We start from the raw sequence: 23635 nt of genomic DNA on the forward strand, positions 1-23635 counted from the left end.
CAGAGTAGAATTGTGCTCATAGGGTTTTCAATAGCTGGTTTCTTGGAAATAGACAGGTGTTTCTTCTCTGGGTGGACTCAAACCTTCAATCTTCTGGTTAGCTGCCAAGTGTATTAACCATGCATGCTACCCAGGGACTCTATCTGGACAATGAGTATTATTCAGCTGTAAGGAGAAATGAAGCTCTGAGACATGCTACAACGTGGATGAACCTTGAAAACATACGCTAAATGCAATAATCCAGACTTAAAAGGGCAAATACCGTATTATCCCACTTATGTGAAATGTCTAGATTAGGCAAATACATAGAGACGGAAAGTGAATTAGTGGTTTATGAGCTGGGGGAAGGGAGGAGTATAGAATTATTGCATAAAGCGTACTGAATTTCTGATTGGGGTGATGAAAAAGTTTTGGAAAGAGTGGTGATGGTTGCACAATATTGTTAATATAATTAATGGTACTGAATTGTACACTTAAAAATGGTTAAAATGGCAAATTTTATGTTATATACATACTTCAAGAACAATTTAAAAAAGAAAAATATCTCTTAAAAAACATTGTAAGTATTAATGTATGATCATAGTAGAAAATTTGGAAAACATAAAAATATATGGAAAAAATAAAAGAACCCAGTAATTCCACCCGCTGTGATCCTACCACCCAGAGGTAACCACTGGTAACGTCTTGGTGAGTTTTCCTTCCAGGTAAATTTCTATACATACATAAAAAAAATATTTTTCGAAGTTGGAATACTCATGTCTATTAAATAATTTTTAATTAGCATCAGTTTGTATTTTCTTATGTCAAAGAAAGTGCTCTGGAAATATCTGGATGGTTCTTGAGAACTATAAATGATCATGAGCAGGCATTTGTACTTGTTTGCATCAAGTATATTCCTGTCCTTTGGGAAATTAAAGCGCTTCAGAATGACACTCTCACTGATTCACGCTGAGATAATCTGGCACTGTCTGACACTTGCAGAGGAGGAGGCTGAGGAAAAGCACAGTTAAAAGACCTGTTACTCCACCAAAAACATGGCAGGTCTGATTTGCTTCTAATTCCCAGGTCTGCCTGACTCCCTTTGGACATTTTCCTCATTCCACCTCTTTACCAGAGGCTCTTTGGAAATCATCTTTGCTCTCTATTTATTCATCCCAGTAATAAATGGGGAAAATAGAAGCCAAAGGAAGTTAGGTAGAGATAATGAAGGTTACTGCATGTCCACAAAGTGCTGAGTCCTGGCTATTTACTCAAATGCAGTGCAGGGAGGCACTTACAGGAATGCATCTATCGCAATGCAACTAAGAATAAATCAGAGGGCGAAAAATGTGAAAGGCATTTTCAATCTATCACTGATTCAGTCTTTGCATAAACAAGCAGATGTTTCCTACCGAGGAGAACATTGGATCCTGTGAAACAGAACTGGTTTTCCCAAGGATTTTTACCGTTAAAATAGTAGCACATCAGAAAACATCAAAAGGATTGAATATGCTAAAGAGAATTTTCTTCTGGTTAAAAACTATCATTATGACAGTTATGGTAAAAACTCAATTAACTAGAATGCCCGATTAAACTCTGAATCCAATGGCTAAACTTTAATATAATCTCCTAGATCTTTGAGTGTCATAGCTCATTATGTTTTTAAATAAATGTAAAATATCAAATTGATAAAAAGATAAAAGTATCACTCATTACTTCTATTAAATGCATTCAATAATAATAATAAAAAATCTACATAATTACATTAAAAAAATACTTAGGTCAAAGATTCCACAAATAAGGATTCTGGTTTTAAAATGCTAAAAGAAGTATTTTTATTTTCAAATCAATAAAGTAGATGAAAAATATAGGTTATAGAGTAAAATTCCTTTACCTTTTACCAGTACACTTATATCTTAGATTTCCAACCGGGAACTCCTGTTGGGATTTTGAACTTGGATTTCCAATGGATTTAGAAGTAAGGAAAATACCAATAAGCAGAACAAATTTAGCTGATGCAAAAACCATAGTGGATAATCAGAGAATGACAAAACCTACAATTATGTACAAGCCTAGGCAGAAATCTAAGAAAAATCTGAATTACAGGATATTCATTCATTTATTCAGTAAATGTGTATTGAGCATCTACTATGTCCCAGGCACTGTTGCAGGCACTGGGGATACAGCAGTGAACAAAACAGACGAAGGGGTCCCCGCTGTTTTGTGACTTATATGCTACTAAAAAATATGCTACTAGGGGTTAGTAATGTGAAGCTCCAGGAAGAGAATTTACAGCTAAAAGAACAGCCAATGCGAAGGCCCTGAGATGGAATAACCCTGGCCGCATTTGAGGAGCGGACAGACCAAAGTGGCAACCAGATACAACCTAAATAACTAAAATTCTTGTTGCCGTTAGTTGGCTCTGACTCATGCTGACCCCTTGTACAACAGAATGAGACATTGCCTGGTCCTGTGCCATCTTCACGATCATTGGTATGCTCGAGTCCATTGTTGGGGCCACTTTGTATTTTGAGTGCCTTCTAACCTAGAGAACTCATCTTCTACCACTATATTGGACAATATTCTGTTGTGATCCATAATAAATTGGCTGATTTTCGGAAGTAGATTGCTTGACTTTTCTTTCTAGTTCGTCTTAATCTGGAAGCTCCACTGAAACCCGTCCACCATGATGGTATCTGAAATACCGGTGGCGTAGCTTCCAGCATCATAGCAAAGTGGAAGCCGTCAACCACAATATGTCAAACTGACAAGCAGGTGGTGGAAACAACTAAAATACAAGGTAGAGGAATGATAGAAATCCATAAGAGGGATGCTGATAGCACTAGGGGAGTTCAGAGTAGGAGCAGATTACTGCCAGTCAAGGATGGATGGGAAAGGCTCACAGATGAGAGAAGTCTGAAGAAACGGAAAGGGGCTCTGGGCTGAGGAAGCAGAGTGAGTAACCTCAGAGAAATGGAGGGAGAGGACAAGCTCAGGACTGAATTCCTCTCAGGGAATTCTGAGGGAAGGAGCAGGACAAGGGATCAGATAGAGTCCAGCAGATGGACAACTGACAGCAGTTGGCAAAGGGCTTGAACGCAGGTTGGGTAGTCTGAATTCAGCAGGCAATGGGTAAAAACCTTAAAAATGGACACAGGTGATTTCACCTGACTTGTTCTTCAGAAGGATAAATACATGGCAGCATCACAGATTCTCCCAGTTCTGAGAAACGTAAAGGACTTCTACCGCAGTTAAAGGGGAGTCATTGCTTTGCTAGGAAACACCATTAGTTTCCTGAGTTCCAGGCTTAAGTAGCTTTGGCTTGCCTGCATAAACCCCAAACCAAACCCACTGCTGTCGACTTGATTCTGACTCATAGCAACCCTATGGGACAGAGCAGAACTGCCCCATAGAGTTTCCAAGGAACACCTGACGGATTTGAACTGCCAACCTCTTGGTTAACAGCTGTAGCACTTAACCACTACGCCACCAGGGTTTCCTTGCTTGCATGGTGATGGGCAAATTCACCTCTTGCTCTGAGGGCCTTTGGAGTCCCTGGGTGGCACAAATTGTCAAGCACTCAACTACTAGCTGAAAGGTTGGCAGTTCGAACCCACCCAGAGGCTCCTCAGAAGACAAGTCTGGTGATCTGCTTCTGAAAAGTCACAGCCTTGAAAACCCTGCAGAGCAGTTCTCTGCACACATGACGTCTCAGTGAGTCAGAATCAACTTGATGACAACCTCATGTCATGTATGAGGAACTCTGCTCCTCAGAGCCTTTGGTCTCTCCCATCAGTTGCTGGCATGCCCCTGCACCTTCCCCTGGGGGCCTGCATCAAAATGCTGATTCTAGTTCCTGCAGTGATATACTTACTGTGCCTCCCTTACTAGACTCTAAATTCCCTAAGGGGGGACAGAGTCCTGCACAAAGACTTGCTGGCTGGGAAATGATGTTCCAACAGCTGGACCAAGCTGCCACCCACCATCCACAGTCCCTGTCTGGAGGGGAGACAAGGGGTGCTCCGTCTGGGTCCTCCACCCATCTCTGCTCCAGGCAATGCTCTGTTTCTTCTCCATGTCCACCAAGAACCCTGCCTAACAGTGGCTGTGAAGGAATGGTGGGAGTACAGGCAATTTTTATTCTTTTATTTTTAATTGTCTATTTTCAAATTTTCTAACAAGAGCTTATACGCCTTTTATAATAATGAAAAAAATCAACATGTTACAAAAGAACCATTGTGAAAGTGGCACTTCAAAAACAATAAACAGGACCTTGAAGCAATAATCTATTTTTCCGAAACCCTAATGTCACCAAGGAAAAACAAACCTGCAGGGTAAGTTGTTGTTAGTTGCCATCGAGTCAGCTCTGAATCATGGCAGCCTTATGTATAACAGAACAAAACGTTGCCCAGTCCTGCGCCATCTACACGATTGTTGGTAGGTTTGAGTCCACTGTTGTGGCCATTGTGTCAATCTATCTCATTGACAGTTTCCCTCCTTTTCACTGACTTTGCCAAACGTGATGTCCTTCTCTAATAATATGTCTTTCCTGATGACCAGTCCAAAGTAAGCAAGACAGTCTCGCCATCCTTGCTTCTAAGGAGCATTCTGGTTGTATTTCTTCTAAGATTGGTTTGTTTGTTTTTCTAGTTTATTCCACGGTATACTCGATATTCTTCTCTGGCACCATAATTCAAATACAAGTTATGTAGAGGGAGGCAATGAAATGACTCTTCCTCTCAGCATGGGGCTGGGACACCGGCAGCAGAGGTTGCGGCCCTGTCTAGAGAAGCCATAGCGCCCAACCTTGGCTGCCCATTCAAATCAGGGGGTGGGATGTGGGACACAGTGTTTGTTAAATCTCCCTAGTTGGCTCTGACATGCAGCCAGGTCTGAGAATCAAATAACCTAATTGGATACAATGTCCTTGCAAACCTCCAAGGGGAAGGTGCCCAGACCTAGCAGCCAGTCTCCCCCTTTATAACTGGGAGCCCCTAAGGCTTGGTTTCCAAACAAATCTCCAAGTGAAAGTTGCCCTGCTACGCTCTCAGAGTGGCTGAAAGAAGCCCGGACAGTACTCGAGACTGCAGAGTGGTAGGAACATGAGGGATTATTACTCGCATTGCAAACGACTGTCCCACAAACAGCAAGCTTGCCAGTTGGCTTATTGTGTACTGTCCTTTCATATTGTTTTTAGAATGTTGGAGATTTATGGCCGCCGGGGGGAAACCATTGAAGGATTAACATAATTAAACAAAGAAAAGAAACAAACACAGACTGGGTTCTGACAAAGCAACTTTGTTGTTTATCTGGCAGCAGTTGCTTCCATTTGAAACAGATACAGATGTTTTTGGATGATTCCTTATGCTTTTGAAAAACAGCACTTCTTTCTCTCATAGCCTTGGAGGGTTTCACTGAAGGTCAGTAAATTCCCGGGGAAATGTGCGAAACACTGGATTCAGAGCTCCCATTACCCCTGGCATGACCTGCTGCCTTCTCTACCTCGTGAACCCCCACCATTGCTGAAGACTTTAGTCAAATGTCACCTCCTCCAGGGAGCCTTCTCCAATTGGGCTGGGCTTAGAGGCTCTTTTCTCAGGGCTCCAGTGGCCCTATACACATGGCTCCACTCCAGCATTTACCCCATGGCATTGGAAGGGCTTGATCACGTGTCTGCCTGCCCCACTAGAATGTGTGCTGGCCTGGCTCAATTTTGATTCCTCAGAGGCTAGCCAGTGTCCCAGTGCATGTGGTGGGTACCCCATAAATGTTCATTTGCTGGATGAATAAGTGCCAAAGGCTACACTCAGCCTCCCAACAGGGATGTTCCTAGAGTTCTAAAAATACTCTCGTCCATCAGAAATGGGACCTTTGGACTTTGGAGCCGACCTGGCCCCAGCTGAGATGACTTCATCTAAGTGACTTCTATGAGATTCTATTTTTATAGAGAGGTTAAATAATTAAGTGGATAAAATACCTTATTGCAGAGTTCCATGAGACAATACAGATATACAAATGGGCAAAGCATCTGACACATTAGCTTTCTCCTTCCCTTGTTGTTTTTTTTTTGTTGTTGTTAGCTGCTGTCGAGTCCACCCGAACTCATGGGGATCCCGTTCACAGGATCAAACTGTTGTGATCCATGGGGTTTTCACTGGTTGATTTTCAGAAGTAGATAGCCAGGCCTTTCTTCCTAGTCTCTCTCAGTCTGGAAGCTCCACTGAAACCTGTTCAGCATTATAGCAACCTGCAAGCCTCCACTGACAGACGGGTGGTAGCTGTGTACGACCTCGTTGGTCAGAATTGAACCTGGCTGGATCTTCTGCAAGGAAGGTGAGAAATCTACCACTGAACACCACTGCCCTCTCCTTCGCTAGACTCTGGAAAGAAGAATGGTCTTGGTAGTGCAGCTTACTTAACCGTGGGGGAGAAGTGAGCCCCAGCCAAATTTTGCCTACATCCCAATTCTAACAAACATCGTTTCACCTTATTAGGTACCTATGAAAACTGCAAACTGATATTAAATTCAAATGAAAACAACAGCAACATCCCTTGGGCTAAATTTTGGGTTGTGAATCCTCTGCTGCATTAATCTGATACAGCAAAGTAGGCGATTTTGAATTTTATATCAAAAGGTCTCGCTAAACTCAGCCAAAGCTTTGCCAGGGGGCAACCTTTAGCATATAGCTGACAGTCAGCAAAATTCACTTGCTTCTCCTAGTTCCTGGAGGATTTTAGGAATGATGTTAACTCTGTCTACTCAGACTTCCCAGGAGAAATAAATTCATGAGGATTTGATAGCCAAGAGCTCCAAAGCTGTAACAAATCCATCCATAATGTTTCCCCAGAGGCTCGCAGGCACCCTGGATTTAAATGCCTGTCTTCGTTTGTGACCTCCAAATCCTGGCATGGTGTCTCAGCCCAGGGAACTTGGAAAGCTTTCATCTGGTTACATTAGACAAGGGGAACACGGGACAAAGACTGTGGCTGACATCATCCTGGGCTGAATCAATGGGTTTTTCCTGAGGTTTCAGACTTGTAGACAAGCCACACTGTGTGCTTCTGATGCCATGACAGTTTAATCTCTGCTTTGGAGTTAAAGACACACTCCACTCCTTAAGCTCCTGCTGTTATTCAACACAAGATGTAGGAGTCCTACTGGTACAGTGGTTAAAATGCTCCACTGCTAACTGAAAGGTTGGCGGTTCAAACCCACCAGCTGCTCTATGAGAGAAAGATGTGGCAGTCTGTTTCCATAAAGATTTCAGCCTTGGAAATCCTATGAGATGTAGAAATGAGAAATTCTTTATCCCAGCAAGAGGGAAAAAAGCAGATATGTTATTAAGGGCCATTCTTTCATTCCCCCGGGGAAACTATGGGGTCTCTCCTTCCGCCTGCTCCCACCCAAAAGCTCACTCAGTCAGGGTTCCACAAATGTGGGCAAGACCCAGCTCTGCATTTGGGGGTCCCTCCCCCTTCTTTCATTGTGCCTGAAAGCACTAATCTTATTTTGACAGCTGCAGTTTGGATTTAAAGACTTTCAACAGTAACTGTGAGTCATCAGCCTATAATTCTACACTGAAAGAAACAAAAAACCCTAATGTCACCAAGGAAAAACAAACCTGTGCTTTTAGGCAAACCCCAGCTGTGCTTCCTCTCCTTTTTTCCCCTGTCAGTTTAGTTTTTCTCAATCAAGTTTCCAATTCTCTAACAAGATTTTGGTTTTCTTTTGGGAAGGGAAAAGAAAGAGGGGAGGAATCCCCCAAATAAAGCCTTAAGACCAAGTAAATCTTACTGAATGAGGCCCATCAAAATAATTAATAGATGTGAATGAATGCCCTACTTTCGTCAAGTGCTCTTCAATTTCCAAGCGGCTGTCACATCATTACATTCTGAACAGGAACCTCCTCCCGAGTGGACTCTCCCAGGGAGTGAGCTGCTTTGGAATGCCCAGGTCAGTGTTTCTCAAACTTGAACGTACATCAGAATCACACGGTGGGCTTGCTAAAACACACATTCCTGGGCCCCACACCCAGAGCTTCTGACTCAATGGGTCTGGGAAAGGGCCTGGAAGGAAATGTGTATTTCTAATAAGCTCCTAGGGGAGGCAGATGCTGTTGTCCTGGACCACCAGACTTTGAGAATCACTTGTCTAGGTGCTTACGAAAACTGGAAAGCAGAGGCGAAGCTGTACAGGGTTCAAGGCTGTTTTCCCCTGATGTGTAATCATCCTTTCACAACTGGCATTGCTCCACTCACATGTGGTCAGCTCAGCCTCCCATGGGCTCTACTCAACCCACATTCCTTTTTTTTAAACCCTGTGCCCTGGCACAGCCAGAGGATGAGCAGTCTGCACGTGATGGTCCCTAAGATCCAGGCCCAGCAACCGGGGTTATGAGACCACTCACTGATGGAAGCCACTCCTGCTACACAGGCGCTTTTCTTCTGTTCCTGGCCATCTCAGCAGCGCCTTGGGGTCATTGCTGTCTGTTCTAAAGCTGAAGGCAGCTTGCTTTGTTTCTGTGTGCCGTTTGCTTACTGTTCCACTCTTGCTCCATTCTCTGATTGTGAGCTGCCCCAAAGCCCTCAATTGTGCTTTCTTCCTCCAAGGTTTCATCCATTTTCAGGGTCAATTACCACCATTAAGCACATCCAGCCCAGACCTTTTCCTTGAACCCTAATCCTCCATCTCCAACTGTGCCCAGGCACTGGGTGGGCTCCCTTCTGCACTCACCAGTTTTCCCCTCAAACCACGTTTCTCCTTTGAAGATATCTCTCCATGAAAATTCTACTGCCCTCCCCACCCCCTGCTTCACCCATCCATGCCATAAACTCCTCCCTTTGGGTGAGGTAATTGCTGCGGTCTCCTCATTAATTCTGTGAGCATAAGAAACATATGTACTGAACTGACTGAACTGATTAGAATTCTAGACAGATTGCATCTTTTCATATCCTGCTCTGCGTGTACGGGGCACATGGAAGCCAAGATATGAGTGTTTCTTGGGTCTCAAGCATATAAAAGAAACACTCATTTTCTCCCAGTACCTAGGAAAGTGCATGGCCCACAGAGGGGAATCAATAAATATTGAATGAATTAGCGAATTAATGGTAACTCTGCCCCAATCTCTACCTATTCCTGATCTAGCACATCCATCGTTGCCAGATCCAACTTACTAAAACATGGTTTTGCACTTGATGCTCTCTGCTAGCTCTCCCCACTCACCAAAGGACACTGTTGAAACTCATCTTAAGAATCAAATCACTCCATAATTTGTCCCAGTTTACACACCTTCCTTTTTCCCCCACTAATACCCCAAACAAACTATTCCAGACAAGGCTCATCTAGTCACTCTTCTGCAAAGACAACAAACGCATTCATTTCTCTTTCCAGAAAATACCACCTATTCCACAAAGCCTTCCTTGATTATTTCAAGGAGCCCTGGTGGCACAATGCTTAAATGCTCAACTGCTAACCAAAATGTCAGCACTTTAAACCCACCAGCAGCTCCGCGGAAGAAAAGACCTATAGCTCTGCTCTGGTAAAGATTACAACATAGGAAATCCTATGAGGCAGTTCTACTCTGTCACATGAGTAACTATGAGTCGGAACCAACTTGACGGCACCCAACAACAATAGCCATGACTCTTTCTCTGATCTCTTCTCTGGTAGCACACCTACCCTCTAAAGCCTTGTTCTGATGTACATATCTATGCTTTCTTGAGTTAAAACCCATTGCCATTGAGTCGATTCCAACTCATCGCGACCCTATAAAACTGACATACAATAACCTGCACATATTTAAAGCGCACATTTTGATAAGTTTGACATACCAGCATATCATTGCCACAATCAAGATAATGAACATATTCATCATCCCCCAAAATTTCCGCACACAGTGACCCTTTGTAATCCCTTCTCCTCCCCTTGGTCGCAGGCAAGCACTAATCTGCTCTCTGTAATTATGGACTCATTGCCATTGTCTAAAATCTTATATGAATGGAATCATGAAGTGTATGCTCTTTTTTGTCTGGTTTCCTTTTCTCAGCATAGTTTCTTATGACTCATCCAGGCTGCTGTATGTGTCAATAGTTCATTCTTTTCGTTGCTGAGTAGTATTCCATTGTATGGATATATCACAATTTGTTCATATTCACCTGTTGATGGACATTTGGGTTGTTTCCAGTTTGGGGCTATTACAAAAAATAAAGCTTCTATGAACATTTGTGTACAAATCATTGTGTGAATATATACTTTTGTTATGGATTGAACTGTGTCCCCCCAAAATACGTGTCAACTTGACGAGGCCATGGTTCCCAGTATTGTGTGATTGTCCACCATTTTGTTATCTGATATGATTTTCCCATGTGTTGTAAATCCTACCTCTATGATGTTAATGAGGCAGGATTAGAGGCAGTTATGTTAGTGAGGCAAGATTAGGTTGTGTCTTAAGTCAGTCTCTTTTGAGATATAAAAGAGAGAAATGAGCAGAGAGATAGGGGGACCTCATACCACCAAGAAAGTAGTGCCAGGAGCAGAGCATGTCCTTCAGACCTGGGGTCCCTGTACTGAGAAGCTCCTAGATCAGGGGAAGATTGATGACAAGGACCTTCCCCAGGACTGACAGAGAAAGCAGTCCCCTACAGCTGGTGCCCAAAATTCCGACTTCTACCCTCCGAAACTCTAAGAGAATAAACTTCTGTTTTGTTAAAGCCATCCACTCGTGGTATTTCTGTTATAGCAGCAGTAGATAACTAAGACAACTTTTACTTGTCTTAGGTAAGTATCTAGACTGGATCATAGGTACATATTTAACTCTGTAAGAAACTACAAAACTGTTTTCCAAAGTAGTTGTACCATTTTGCATTCGCACCAGCAGCATATTAAAGCTCTAATTTGTAACCTTGACAACACTCAGTACAGGGCAATACTTGTACATTTTAGCTGTTCTGGTGGGTGTGAGGTGGTACTCATTGTGGTTTTAATTAGCATTGCCCTAATGACCAATAAGGAAACCCTGGTGGCGTAGTGGTTAAGAACTATGGCTGCTAACAAAAAGGTCGGCAGTTTGAATCCACCAGGCATTCCTTGGAAATCGTATGGGGCAATTCTATTCTGTCCTATAGGGTTGCTATGAGTCGGAATCGACTCGACAGCAATGGGTTTTTTAATAACTGGTAATGTTGAACATGTTTCTTTGCTATCCATATATTTTCTTTGGTTCAGTATTCATTCTTATTGGGTTGTTTGTCTTCCTTAGGAGTTCTTGTGTGGGGCAAACAATTAACATGCTTGACTGCTAACTAAAAGGTTCACCCAGAGGTACCTCAGGAGAAAGACCAGGCAGTCTACTTCTGAAAAATCAGCCACTGAAAACCTTATGGAGCACAGTTCTATTCAATATTGTACTGGAAGTTCTAACTGGTGCCAAACCCAAGGCCACTAAGATTCTCTCCTTATCTTTGCAGGAAAGCATTTAGCCTTTCACCCTAAAGTTTGATGATAGCTATAGGTTTTTTTTTTTAAGATACTCCTTATCAGGTTGAGGCAGTTCTCTTTTATTCCTAGTTTGCTGAGAGTTTTTAATCATAGAAGAATGTTGGATATTGTCCAATGCTTCTTCTGGATCCATTGATGATCATATGTTTTTTCTTGTTTTAGTTTATTCATATGGTGAATTATATTGATTATTTTCTGAACGTTAAACTAACTTTGCCTTCTTGGGATAAACCCTACTTGATCTTAATATATTATCCTTTTTATGTATTGTTAGAAGCTATTTGCTAAAATTTTGTTAAGAATTTTTGTGTCTAAATTCGGGGAAAGTTGATTATAGTTTTCTTTTTCTAACAATGTGACTGTTTTTTGAGATCATGGTCCTTTACTTAAACTGTACTATAAAAGCTATGAAATCACTTATATAACTTGGGAAAATTAATGTCAGGAATATGTCCAAAGAATGAAGCAGCTGAATGCATTTAGTATGGTTCTCAAGAGAGAAAAAAAATTAGGAAGTTGAACAAGAAAGTTCACATTTTCTGCCAAATAGAGTTTTTTTTTTTTTTAATGTTTCATTTTCATTAACTTCCGGATAGATTAAATGTTCTAGAAGGGAGGAAAGGGGAGGGAAAAGTCCTTATTAAAAAAAAAAGAAAAAGAGACAATATAAAGTTCTTTCTAGCTAGTGAGAAAGGAATTCAAGGGAAACAAACAGTAAGGGGAAATAGGCCTGTGAAGATGGCCACATGTCATGAGGAGTTTTCCCCCATGTTTTTTAATGGAGAAGGGGAAGGACATAAATGTCTACTGAGCTCTATGGGCTAGGCACCATGCTAACACTTTTGCATATATCTTATAACAGGGTGGGGAAGATTTCTGGAAGGCAAAGGGCACCTCCAGCACATTCTGAATTATCCATATGGGCAGACTTGGAAGGTAAGATTACTTAGAGCCCTTGATCTACTCTTTGAATGGAAAGGCACATTTTCAGACACTGACCAACTGGTGTCCACTCAGAAGAGATAGTGAAAAAAGCCTAAAGCCAGGCCACCAAAAGTTGTGTTTATGCTTTCTGTGAAAAACAGAAAATTAACTGGGGAAAGAGAGATGAGAGAAGTACTACTCTACAATAGTTGGAGTACTCTTTTTGTTTGGAAAAAGAAAGCTTTTAGTATATAGCTTCAGATGGGAGAAATAGGGTCAAAGATGGTAATTACAGAGAGTACAGTTTTAGCTCAATCACTGATATAGGCAGTCTGCAGGTGAGGTCCAGATGCTTTACAATGACCTGATTTCCAAACACAGTCAGGAGGGGATAGAATTCCTGGGCTGTGTGGGAGAGGGGGCTAAAAGTCTGATAGCCAAGATCCATTTACACTAGAAGAATCTATAAATTAACTGTATCTGCCTCCTCTTCCCATACAAGCAAGATACAAGTGGTGGGTACGGTGTATGTAGGAGCCCTGGGGGTGCAATAGTTAAATGCTTAGCTGCTAATTGGAAGGTGGGCAGTTCAAACCCACCAGCTGCTCTGTGGGAAAAAGATAAGGCAGTCTGCTTCCATAAAGATTACAGCCTTCAAAACCCCAAGGGGCAGCTCTACTCTTTCCTAGAGGGCCACTGAGTCAAAATCAACTCATAATTTCCTCGACAGCAATGCATTTGGGTTTTTCTGTTTATGGTGTGTGTGTGTGTGTGTGTGTGTGTGTGTGTGTGTGTCTGTATGAAGGCACTCGCTGAGAAAACCTCCCAGAATCATTTTTGTGCAATGACAGTATCACAGCAGTTGGCAGTGGACTTACAGGAATGACAATCATTTGACTGTTTGTTGTTAGTTGCTGCTGAGTTGGCTACAACTCATGGGGACCTTACATATAACAGAATGAAATATTGTCCAGTCCTGCACCATTCTCACAACTGTTGGTATGTTTGAACCCATCGTTGCAACTATTGTGTCAATCCAAACAGGTTTGAGCTCTATGGGTTAGGGTATGGGTTAGGGTTTCCCTCGTATTCCCTGACCCTCTACTTTATCAAGCATGATATCCTTCCTGATGGTGTGTCCAAAGTAAGCAAGATGAAGTCTCCCCATTCTGGTTTCTAAGGAGTATTCTGGCTGGACTTCCTCCAAAACTGATTCGTTCATTCTCCTGGTGAATTAATTCAGAGACACTCCATTGGGACCAACAGACCATGGAATTCGTCTGTTCTCCTGGGCTTGGAGGAGGTTCCCTGGTTGCAAGGTATGCCCTACTGCCATCTAGGAGCCCTCAAGGATCATGGGAGTACATCAAATGGTGGTTGACAGAAGGAATATGGAGCCACACATAACAGGATTTGGATTCTGGTTGGGTTGCATTACAAGCCATGTGATCTTGAGTAAATCGTCTAAACTTTCTATACTTTATTTTCCTTATCTGTAAGATAAGAATGATAAAATCTACTACTTGTTGTGAGAATTAAATGAGATAACAAATGTCAAGCATGCAGGAGAGAGCCTGGCACATGATCAACATGAGTAAGTGCCTACAGTTAGGGCTGATGACCGAGCTGGGCATGGGTTGCAGTAACTTTTGGTTGCAATTGGTGAATTTTATTTATTCTCATACAAGAATGTGAGCTTCATGAGAGCACAAACATTGCATTTTATTTCCAGTACTTTGCATACTGCCTGGCACATTTTATATGCTCAAAAATTATGTGCTAAATGAAAAAAATAAATGAACAAATGAATGAGTATAGGAAAGAATGAATGGCAAGCACCTCTTGGGGAGTAAGAGGTACTTCAGGAGAGGATTTGGAATTCACATTCCTTTTCACCCAGGGATTATCCAGCTACACCCAATATAAAATCAAAAACCAAACCCATTGCTGTCGAGTCCATTCTGATTCATAGCGACCCTACAGGACAAAGTAGAACTGCCCCATAGGGTTTCCAAGCAACAGCCGATGGATTCAAACTGCCGACATTTTGGTTAGCAACTGAGCTCTTAACCATTGTGCCACCAATACAAGAAAAGAAGAATGGAAATGGCTGTGTCTCACTCCTCTCTAGGCCTGCTGTGAGTTTCTCAGGGAGTGAGCAGGGCTAAGCCCTTGCAAGCAGCTTCAAGAGGTGAGTTTATAGCCTAGCCTTCCCTCGGCACAACTTTTAACATTGAATCATCCTTGCATACCTTGTATGAATCCCATTTGGTCATGGTGTATTGTTTTTTTGATATGATGCTGAATTCTATTGGCTAGAATTAAAAAAAAACTTCTGTTGTGTTTTTGGTGAAAGTTTATACAGTAAATTAGGTTCCTCTATTGGCTTTTTTTTTTTTTTTTATTGGCTAGAATTTTTTTGAGAATTTTTGCATCTATATTCATGAGAGATATCCACCTACAATTTTCTTTCTTTTTTTTTTTGGTGGTGTCTTTGCCTGGCTTTGGTATCAGAGCGATGCTGGCTTCATAGAATAAATTCGGGGGTACTCCTTCCTTTTCTATGCTCTGAAATAGTTTGAGTAGTACTGGTGCAAGCTCTTCTCTGAATGTTTGGTAGAATTCTCCAGCGAAGCTGTCCAGGCCAGGGCTTTTTTTGTAGAGAATTTTTTTTTTTTTACCTCTTCAATCTCTTTTCTTGTTATGAGTCTGTTCAGATTTTCTATCTCAGTTTGTGTTAGTTTTGGTAGGTACTGTGTTTCTAGAAATGTGTCCATTTCTTCTAGGTTCTCAAATTTGTTGGAGTACAATTTTTCATAGTACTCTGTTATGATCCTTTTTATTTCAGTTGAATTTGTTGTAGTGTCCCCCGTCTCATTTCTTATTTGGGTTACCTGCTTTCTCTCCTGTTTTTCATTTGTTAGTTTGTTGGCACAAATTTTAATTGTCCACCAGACAGAGATAGGGGCTAACAAGGACCTATCTATGAGATAGATGTTAACTTGTTACCACTCTTCCCATTTTATAGATGAAGAAATGAGGGTTGAGGAGTTGAAATAACCAGCTCAGGGTCAAACAGCCACAGCCAGTAAATGATAATGTCAGGATTCAAGTCTAGGTCTGTGGATTAAAAAGTTCCTGTTTTTACAATGCCACTGGTAGAGTAATATCAGGAAAGCAAGCAAAAGAGTTGTTATGATTATCTTTTTTTTTGAGGGACAGAACTCTTTATCACTGAAAATATATTACACGAAAGCTGGTGCTGAAGGTAAAGGTAACTTAACTGCTTTGGAATACCTAAAAGGCAACCTAACTACTGCGGGGTAGGTCAATGGGACACAGAGTCCCTGCTCCAGCCCCTTCCCCTTCGCCCTGAGCTTTAAGCCCTTCCATTGAATCCCTTCACTGCCTGAAGTGATTCTGAAAGTGTGGCAGCAAACTGTGTCAGAAGTTCATCAAAAATGCAGACTCATGGGCCCTACCCCAGACCAGTTGAGTTAGAGTCTCTGAGAGTGGGGCCCAGAAATCTGCTTCTGGATGATTCTTAGTTATTGAAGCCGAGAACCACTGTCCTGGCTCCGTGCCCCTCCTCCACTTCAGCCTCCTGCCCTCCACCTGAGACCAGTCCAAGGCCTAGGCAGTGTCTGCTTCAGGCTCTGCCCCCACAGCCCAGGCAGGAGGGAGCCAGGGCCAGAGCAGCGCTGGAGGGAGCCCAGAGCCTGTGTGTGGGCCCAGGTGAGGGACGGCACACCCTGGTGTGTGGGGAAGGCCTGGCTCATGATCTTAGGGGAGATCTTTTTATTTGCTCTTCCCAAAATTCCTCTGGCTGGACTAAGCCAGAGCTCACAGAAAATGGATATCAGCACATGCCCAGATACCAAGAAAGGAAGAAACTCAGGGCATGAGAAGGAAAGCACAGAAAGAGAGTCAGCAAGGCTGTGGGGGGCAGAGGTAGAAATGGGCCAGAGGACCCTCTTGGGGAGGGAGAGGTTCTGGAGAAGTTGGTGGGGTGGGGGGGTGCGGGGTGTAGGGAGAGGGCCTGGAGAGGCTGGGGTGAGGTCCAAAAGAGATGTTGGGGTTGTTTGCTGAGCAGTGTGTGAGATGACCTCTCCTGGCTCCTCCAGCTCTTCTGTCAATCCTATTAAACCCATGAGTATTTAGTATAAATGATTTTTGTTGTGGAAACTGAAGAAGGGTCAGAGCTTCCAGTGGAAGATCAAGATGATTTAGGCCCAAAGCTGCATTCAACAACCTGGTTGGAGTTCCAGAAAAGCTCCCTGGGATTCAGAGTCCACAGGGCTTTGGGCTTCTACAGGCCACAAAACTAGAAGGGGTCAAGCAGATGTTTCCCAACCTTGCAGGTCAGGGAGGCCTCCAGCCAACAACTATCAACCTTGAAACTGAAAAGTGAGAAGAAAAATGTGGTTTGGGTCTATAAATGTGATACTAATTACAGTCGTTTGTGCAAACTGCTTTCCATCAACGCTTAATCGCTTACCATGTGGTATAATAACAATTACGCATTGCATGAACTACGCATCAGATTAGCTGAGTTTTATTTGCCTCCGTGTGGGCCAGTCTTCTCAGGTCTTGCTTTTTCGTAGGCTGGCTGGCTGTGGGCTAACACAGTGGCTTTACCCAACTTTAAAAAAAGCATAGGGTGTAATATTCAGCATATGGGTAACTCTGTCTTCTAAGAGGTAGATTACCTAGTGCTGGCTCAAATATCAGTATACTGTCTAGTCTTTGGGACTTGACCGAAAAAAGAGAATGTGAATTCTATTTACACTTTATATCTGCTTAAAACCAAATACCAAACTCATTGCCGTTGATTCCAACTTATATCGACCCTATAGGACAGAGTAGAATTGCCCCATAGGGTTTCCCAGGAGCAGCTGGTAGATTCAAACTGCCAAACTTTTGGTTAGCAGCCAGACCCTTTACCACTGCGCCACCAGGGCTCCCTTTTTTTATTTAAGAGATCTATAAAGCCTCTCTCGCCTAAGCAACTAAATCCCTGCACACCTCTAAAACAGAACTCGAATAATCATTCCAAGGCGATGTTAATAACTCATCCTAAATCTATGCTTCAGAGGAGAGAATAAAACACGGAAACAATTCTACAGAGTACAGTTAATACAAGGAGCCCTGGAGGCAAAAATAGTTATATTCTTGGCTGCTAACCAAAAGGCTGGTGGTTCAAATCCACCCAGTGGCTCTGTGGGAGAAAGACCTGGCAATCTGCTCCTGTAAAGATTACCAAGAAAACCCTATGGGGCAGTTCTACTCTGTCACTAGGGGTCGCTATGAGTCAAAAATGACAATAACAGCAGTTAATAAAGGCAGTGGATGTAAAGACTCTATAGTAAAAAAAAAAAAAAATAGACCCCCTTAAAGAACAAGCTTGAATGCAAAGGATACCAGCCCACACATTCAAGCAGGCTATTTCTGAGAAGGTCTGTCCAATGAACTTTCAAACTCTTCCTGATGGCCTACGACTATGCACCCAGCTCTGGCCTAGGGGCTGTGATGGCAGAGTGTGGGTGGGGTAGGAGTAAACACAAAATACACAAGTCACAAATCATCGTCTCTGTCCTCAGGAAGATTGTAACTGGGCTGGGTGAGGGGGCGTAGACAAATGAAATGGGCCTGGATAAAAGGAGGGACTGGGCCCTGGAGAAGGATATCATGCTTGGTAAAGTAGAGGGTCAGTGAAAAAAATGAAGACCCTCAAAGGGACGGATTGACACAGTGGCTGCAACAAGGGGCTCAAACATAGCAATGATTGTGAGGATGGTGCAGGATCAGGCAACATTTCACTCTGTTGTACACAGGGTTGCTATGAGTTGGAACTGACTTGATGGCACGTAACAAGAAATAAAAGAAGAGACAGCAGGAGAGAAAAGGAGAGCAGTACAGACACACCAGCAAGCAGTCTTACTTCTGCAAGTCGTCTGATCCGAGTTGAGAATGTATCCTTCTTTACACCTGCAGACGTATGAGCCAGGGGTGTTGACGCAGAAGTGGGCACAATTATGCTCCAAGACGCTGCACATGTGGACCGCTGAAAGGGAAGACAGAGGAAGTTAAGCGAACAGTGACTTTATCTCTAAATTCAGTCCATCCAGCAAACATTCAGTCAGAGCCTACTCTGTGGAGGAAGGTCCTTAGGTGGTGAAAACCTAGTGGCGCAATGCATAAAGTGATCAACTGCTAACCGAAAGGTCAGTTAAGTTAGAAACCACCAGCAGCTCTGTGGGAGAAAAAAGGTGTGGCAATCTGCTTCCATACAGATTTACAGCCTTGGAAAACCTATGGGGTCATTATGACCTGGAATTGACTTGACGGCAGTGAGTTGGTCACTTAAAGGTTAGCAATTCAAACCCACCCAATGCTTCCGTTACAGCCAAGAAAAGCCTATGGAGCACATGGGGTCACCATGAGTCAGGATTCACTTGATGACAACTAACAACCACAACAATTCTGTGAAGGAGAGGGTCCAAAAAGACACAAGCAATAGTCTCTACCCTTCAGGGGTTTTATGGTCTACAGACGGACAAGACGGGTCCATGTAAATGCTACCAGCGAGGTAGAGATAAAGGGCTATGTGGGTTCAAAGAGAAATGGTGTTACGCTGAACCATATGAACCTGCCAAACACCCAACTATTTTTGACCTGCAAAAACAGAAATTTCACATGGTTCAACCTAGTAATAACCATTTGGTGGGGCAGGGGCATCAGAAAGTCTGCTGACATCAGAGTGAGACTTGACTGAAGTAGGGATCTTCATTAGCAGTAATGGGGTTGGAGCAAAAGCTTTAGTTAAACAAGGATGTATTAAGCAATCAACAGTACCTCAGGAACAGAAATCCTAAGAGCAATGTAATTTTTAATGTGCGGAAGTAAACAAATATTTTTGGAGTGAAAAAATGCACTCACATATTTCATGTTTCCATGATCTTTCTCTCTCAATCTTAAAATATTCCTACATTTTATTTTCTGAAGTACTTCCACTTTCAGATACATCAATTCTAGCATAAATCTGCCTGGAGCTCATAAAAATTCTTGTTTTTTTTTTTTTGCATCTTAATTTATGACATTACTCAATATAGAGCATCTTGAACATATTTAAAATTAACAGCAGTATAAACGGAGTACAAGTTATGCAAGTGTTCTCATAAACACAAAAGATGTCTATATGTAGAAACATATTTTTATGAAGCCAAAGTAAAAGGGGCTCTCAAAAACTCAGAGCAATCCCATTAATCCAGTGCTTAGGAAAACTCATCTCCTGGGGAGATGAATGGCAGGTCTTAAGTATACGTCTCTTTGCTTCTAAGTAAGACACATGGTGCACAATACATGAACTATGGGAGTAACACTTTATTTCATAACAATACAATCTAGAAGGTAGTATTCTGAGTTTAAGGAGCTCTGGTGGCACGGCAGTTAAGCACTCAGCTGCTAACCAAAAGGTCTGCGGTTCAAACCCACCAGCTGCTCCACGAGAGAAAGTTATGGCAGTGGCAGTCTGCTTCTGCAAAGATTACACCATTGGAAATCCTATGGGTCAGTTCTACTCTGTCCTATAGAGCTGTTGAGTCGGAATCTACTCAATGGCAATGGGTTTTTTTTTTTTTTTTTTTCCAAAGCTAAGGAGCCCTGGTGATGCAGTCCTTAAGTGCTCAGCTGCTAACAGAAAGGTTGGCAATTTGACCCCATAGCTGCTCTGCGAGTGAAAGGTGTGGCAATCTGCTTATTGTAAAGATTTACAACCTTGGAAACCCTGTGGGGGCAGTTTACTCTGTCCTATACGGTTGATATGAATCGGAATCGACTCTACGGTAATGTTTTTTTTTTAAAAGCTACTCCAAGTTTGAATTTTTGTTACTTTCAACCCAAAAAATCCCGAATATTTTTACTAAAATAGCATACAGTTCTATCTGTAAAATTCTATGCAAGAATGATCAGTGATTCTGAAAGCCTCTGGGCCCTAAGGCCTTGCTCCCCTGTGGGCTCACTGGGCCTCCACTCACACATACCATGTGATTGACAGTCTGAAAGCCTCTGGGCCCTAAGGCCTTGCTCTCCTGTGGGCTCACTGGGCCTCCACTCACACATACCATGTGATTGACAGTCTTGCCTCCTCCATTGCTGTCCTGAAACATCCCCCTTGAGTCTCATTTTCCAGAAGCTCTCCTGGGTGTAAACTGGGTCAAGGCTTTGTGTTAGGGGAGGAATAAGAACTCAGCAGGCTAAGTCATGGAGAGAGATGGATGTTTTGTTTAGGAAATAGGGACATAATGTTTTTTTTAATGAATTCTTGAATGACTAAAGGAGTGACTCATGTCGTTGGTTGCGGGGTTCTTAAGAGGAACAATTACTGGGTACATGAAATCAACGTCTATGGGAGTCACTCTGGCCTCCCCACTTAACAACAGGGTGCAGTAAGTGATGAAGTGTGTGTCTTAGGAACACTATTAACCCAACCATTGCCATCAAGTCGATTCTGACTCATAGCAACCCTATACAGGCTGTAAATCTTTAAGGAAGCAGGCTGCCACATCTTTCTCCTAAGGAGCAGCTGGTGGGTTTGAACTGCTGACCTTTCAGTTAGCAGCCGAGTGCTTAAGCACTGCACTACCAGGCCTCCTACAGGAACACTATTAGGGCCTAAAGTGGCCTGGGATTATTAGGAGAGAAACAGTCTGGCCCCAGGCACTAGAACACCAAGCTAGGCTGATAAAGCAGGCCCATTGCTGTCCAGTCGATTCCGACTCCTAACAACCTTATAGGACAGGGTAGAACTGCCCCATAGGGGTTTCCCAGGCTGTAGTCTTTCAGGGAGCAGACTGCCACATCTTTCTCCCATGGAGCAGCTGGCACAAACCAGGTACGAGAAGTTAATTAGAAGCAGCCCTGCCAGCTTACACTGAATCACCTGATAGCTCAGAAAGGACACATTTTTTCAGCCCCTAAATGCAGCGTTCTCTCTCACTGGGTGGCCAGATCCCAGGATGTGGTTGGCCAGGTAGCTGTCTTCCAAATTTCTTCTAGCGCTGCATGTGTTTGTTGAAACATCTCAACTGGTTATTTTGTAGACAGGGCCTTGATTCACAGACACCTGGCTCCCAAGTTTTGCTGGTGGTTCAAGGATGTGACCTCAGTAGTTTCTCCTTGCTGTGGCTGTCGGAGCCCCAGCCCAGGGTGGGAAGTCATTGCCCAAGGGTATAAAGCCACCGCTGGGCCAGGATCACAGCCACCCAGCCAGGCAAAGCCAAGCTAGGACTCACCCAGAGCAGTCTGGCTGCAAAACGAAGAAAACCAAACCCGTTGTCATAGAGTTGATTCCTGTTCATTAAAAAAAAAAAAAAAAAAAATTTTTTTTTTTCCTATTCATAGTGACCCTATAAAACAAAGTAGAACTGCCCCAAAGGGTTTCCAAGGAGCAGCTGGTGGATTTGAACCTCCACCTTTTAGTTAGCAGCTAAGCTCTTAACCACTCTACAGCCTAATATTGTCCTAATGTAATATCAAGGTTCTGGCCTTGGTAGTACTGGGACTGCCTCCTGCCTGCCTCCAATCCCATATTCAGCAGCATTTTTAGTTCCACCTGTGGTACAGGTGCCAACATCAACCCTTCTCCCAGAATCCCCTCCTCCCTAGGCACATGGTGGTCTCCCACTTCCCCGCCTAGCCTGTCATCAGTTTTTCAAACCGTAGGTTATGTTGCCTTAGCAGGTCATGAAACCAACTGAATGAATCTAGACTAGTGGTTTTGTTGTTTTTTAAGAAAAAATTTTTCAAAAACAACATCGTTCCTTGCCTAGATTACTGTAACACCTGACTGGTTTCCTTCTTCTACCCTTGCCCCCCTGCTGTCTATCATCCACCCAGCAGCCACAGAGCTCCTTTTAAACTGTGAGTCAGCTCATGACATTCCTCTGCCCAAAACCCTACAAGTGCAGAATGTAGCTCAATAAGTGTTCAACGAACAAATGAGACTTCTGAAAACTCAGAGATGTCAGCTGCAGCTTAGAATACACTCATCACTACTGTCTGATTAAAAATAAAAAACAAAAACCCATTGCCGTCTAGTTGATTCCGACTCACAGTGACCATATAATTTGAATGCAAATCAAAAGTGCTGGTCCTCAGTGTAACTGACTGATACACAACACGGTGCACATTGAATTAGGCTCTACAGTTTATAATGCCTGTTCACATGCCTACTCTGTGCATGTTGTTATTGTTAGGTGCTGTCAAGTCAATTCCGACTCATAGTGACACTATGTACAACAGAATGAAATACTTCCCTGTCCTGCGCCATCCTCATAATCATTACTGTGCTTGAGCCCATTGTTGCAGCCACTGTGTCAATCCATCTGGTTGGGGATCTCCCTTTTTTCCCACTGAACCTCTACTTTACCAAGAATGATGTCATTCTCCAGGGACTGGTCCCTCCTGATAACAGGTCCAAAGTATGTGAGACGTAGTCTCACCATCCTTGCTTCTAAGTAGCATTCTGGCTGTACTTCTTCCAAGACAGATTTGTTCGTTCTTTTGGCAGTCCATGGTATATTCAATATTCTTCACCAACACCGTAACTCAAAGGCATGAATTCTTCTTGAGTCTTCCTTATTTATTATCCAGCTTTCACATGTGTATGACGCAATTGAAAACACCATGGCTTGGGTCAGGCACACTTTAGTCCTTAAAGTGACATCTTTGCTTTTTAACACTTTAAAGGAGTCTTTTGCAGCAGATTTGCCCAATGCAATGCATCGTTTGATTTCTTGACTGCTATTACCATGGACGTTGATTGTGGATCCAAGTAAAATGAGATCCTTGACAAATTCAGTCTTTCCTCTGTATATCACGATGTTGCTTATTGGTCAAGTTGTGAGGATTTTTGTTTTCTTTAGGTTGAGGTATAATCCATATTGAAGGCTGTGGTTTCTGAATTTGATCAGTAAGTGCTTCAAGTCCTCTTTGCTTTCACAGCAGGTCATTAGTGAGTCTTCCTCCAATCCTGATGCCCCATTCTTCTTTACATAGCCCAGCTTTTCGGGATTATTTGCTCAGCATACAGATTTAATAAGTATAGTGAAAGGATACAACCCTGATGCACATCTTTCCTGACTTTAAACCACTCAGTATCCCCTTGTTCTGTTCAAACGACTGCCTCCAGATCTAGGTATAGGTTCCTCATGAGCACAAGTAAGTGTTCTGGAA

General features: G+C 42.8%; 1 protein-coding gene across 3 annotated transcripts in view; it reads right to left on the minus strand.

The window, feature by feature from the left end:
* Positions 1–23635, minus strand: part of MATN2 (matrilin 2) — a 181010-nt gene that overhangs the window by 92434 nt on the left and 64941 nt on the right. For all 3 annotated transcript variants that reach the window (XM_049853537.1, XM_049853536.1, XM_049853535.1), the window contains exon 4: positions 18342–18464. In XM_049853537.1, coding sequence (XP_049709494.1) covers positions 18342–18464 — 123 coding nt within the window. The remainder of the gene's footprint in view (positions 1–18341; positions 18465–23635) is intronic.

This window comes from Elephas maximus, chromosome 15 (genome assembly GCF_024166365.1).
Source record: "Elephas maximus indicus isolate mEleMax1 chromosome 15, mEleMax1 primary haplotype, whole genome shotgun sequence".
NCBI classification, from domain to species: domain Eukaryota; kingdom Metazoa; phylum Chordata; class Mammalia; order Proboscidea; family Elephantidae; genus Elephas; species Elephas maximus.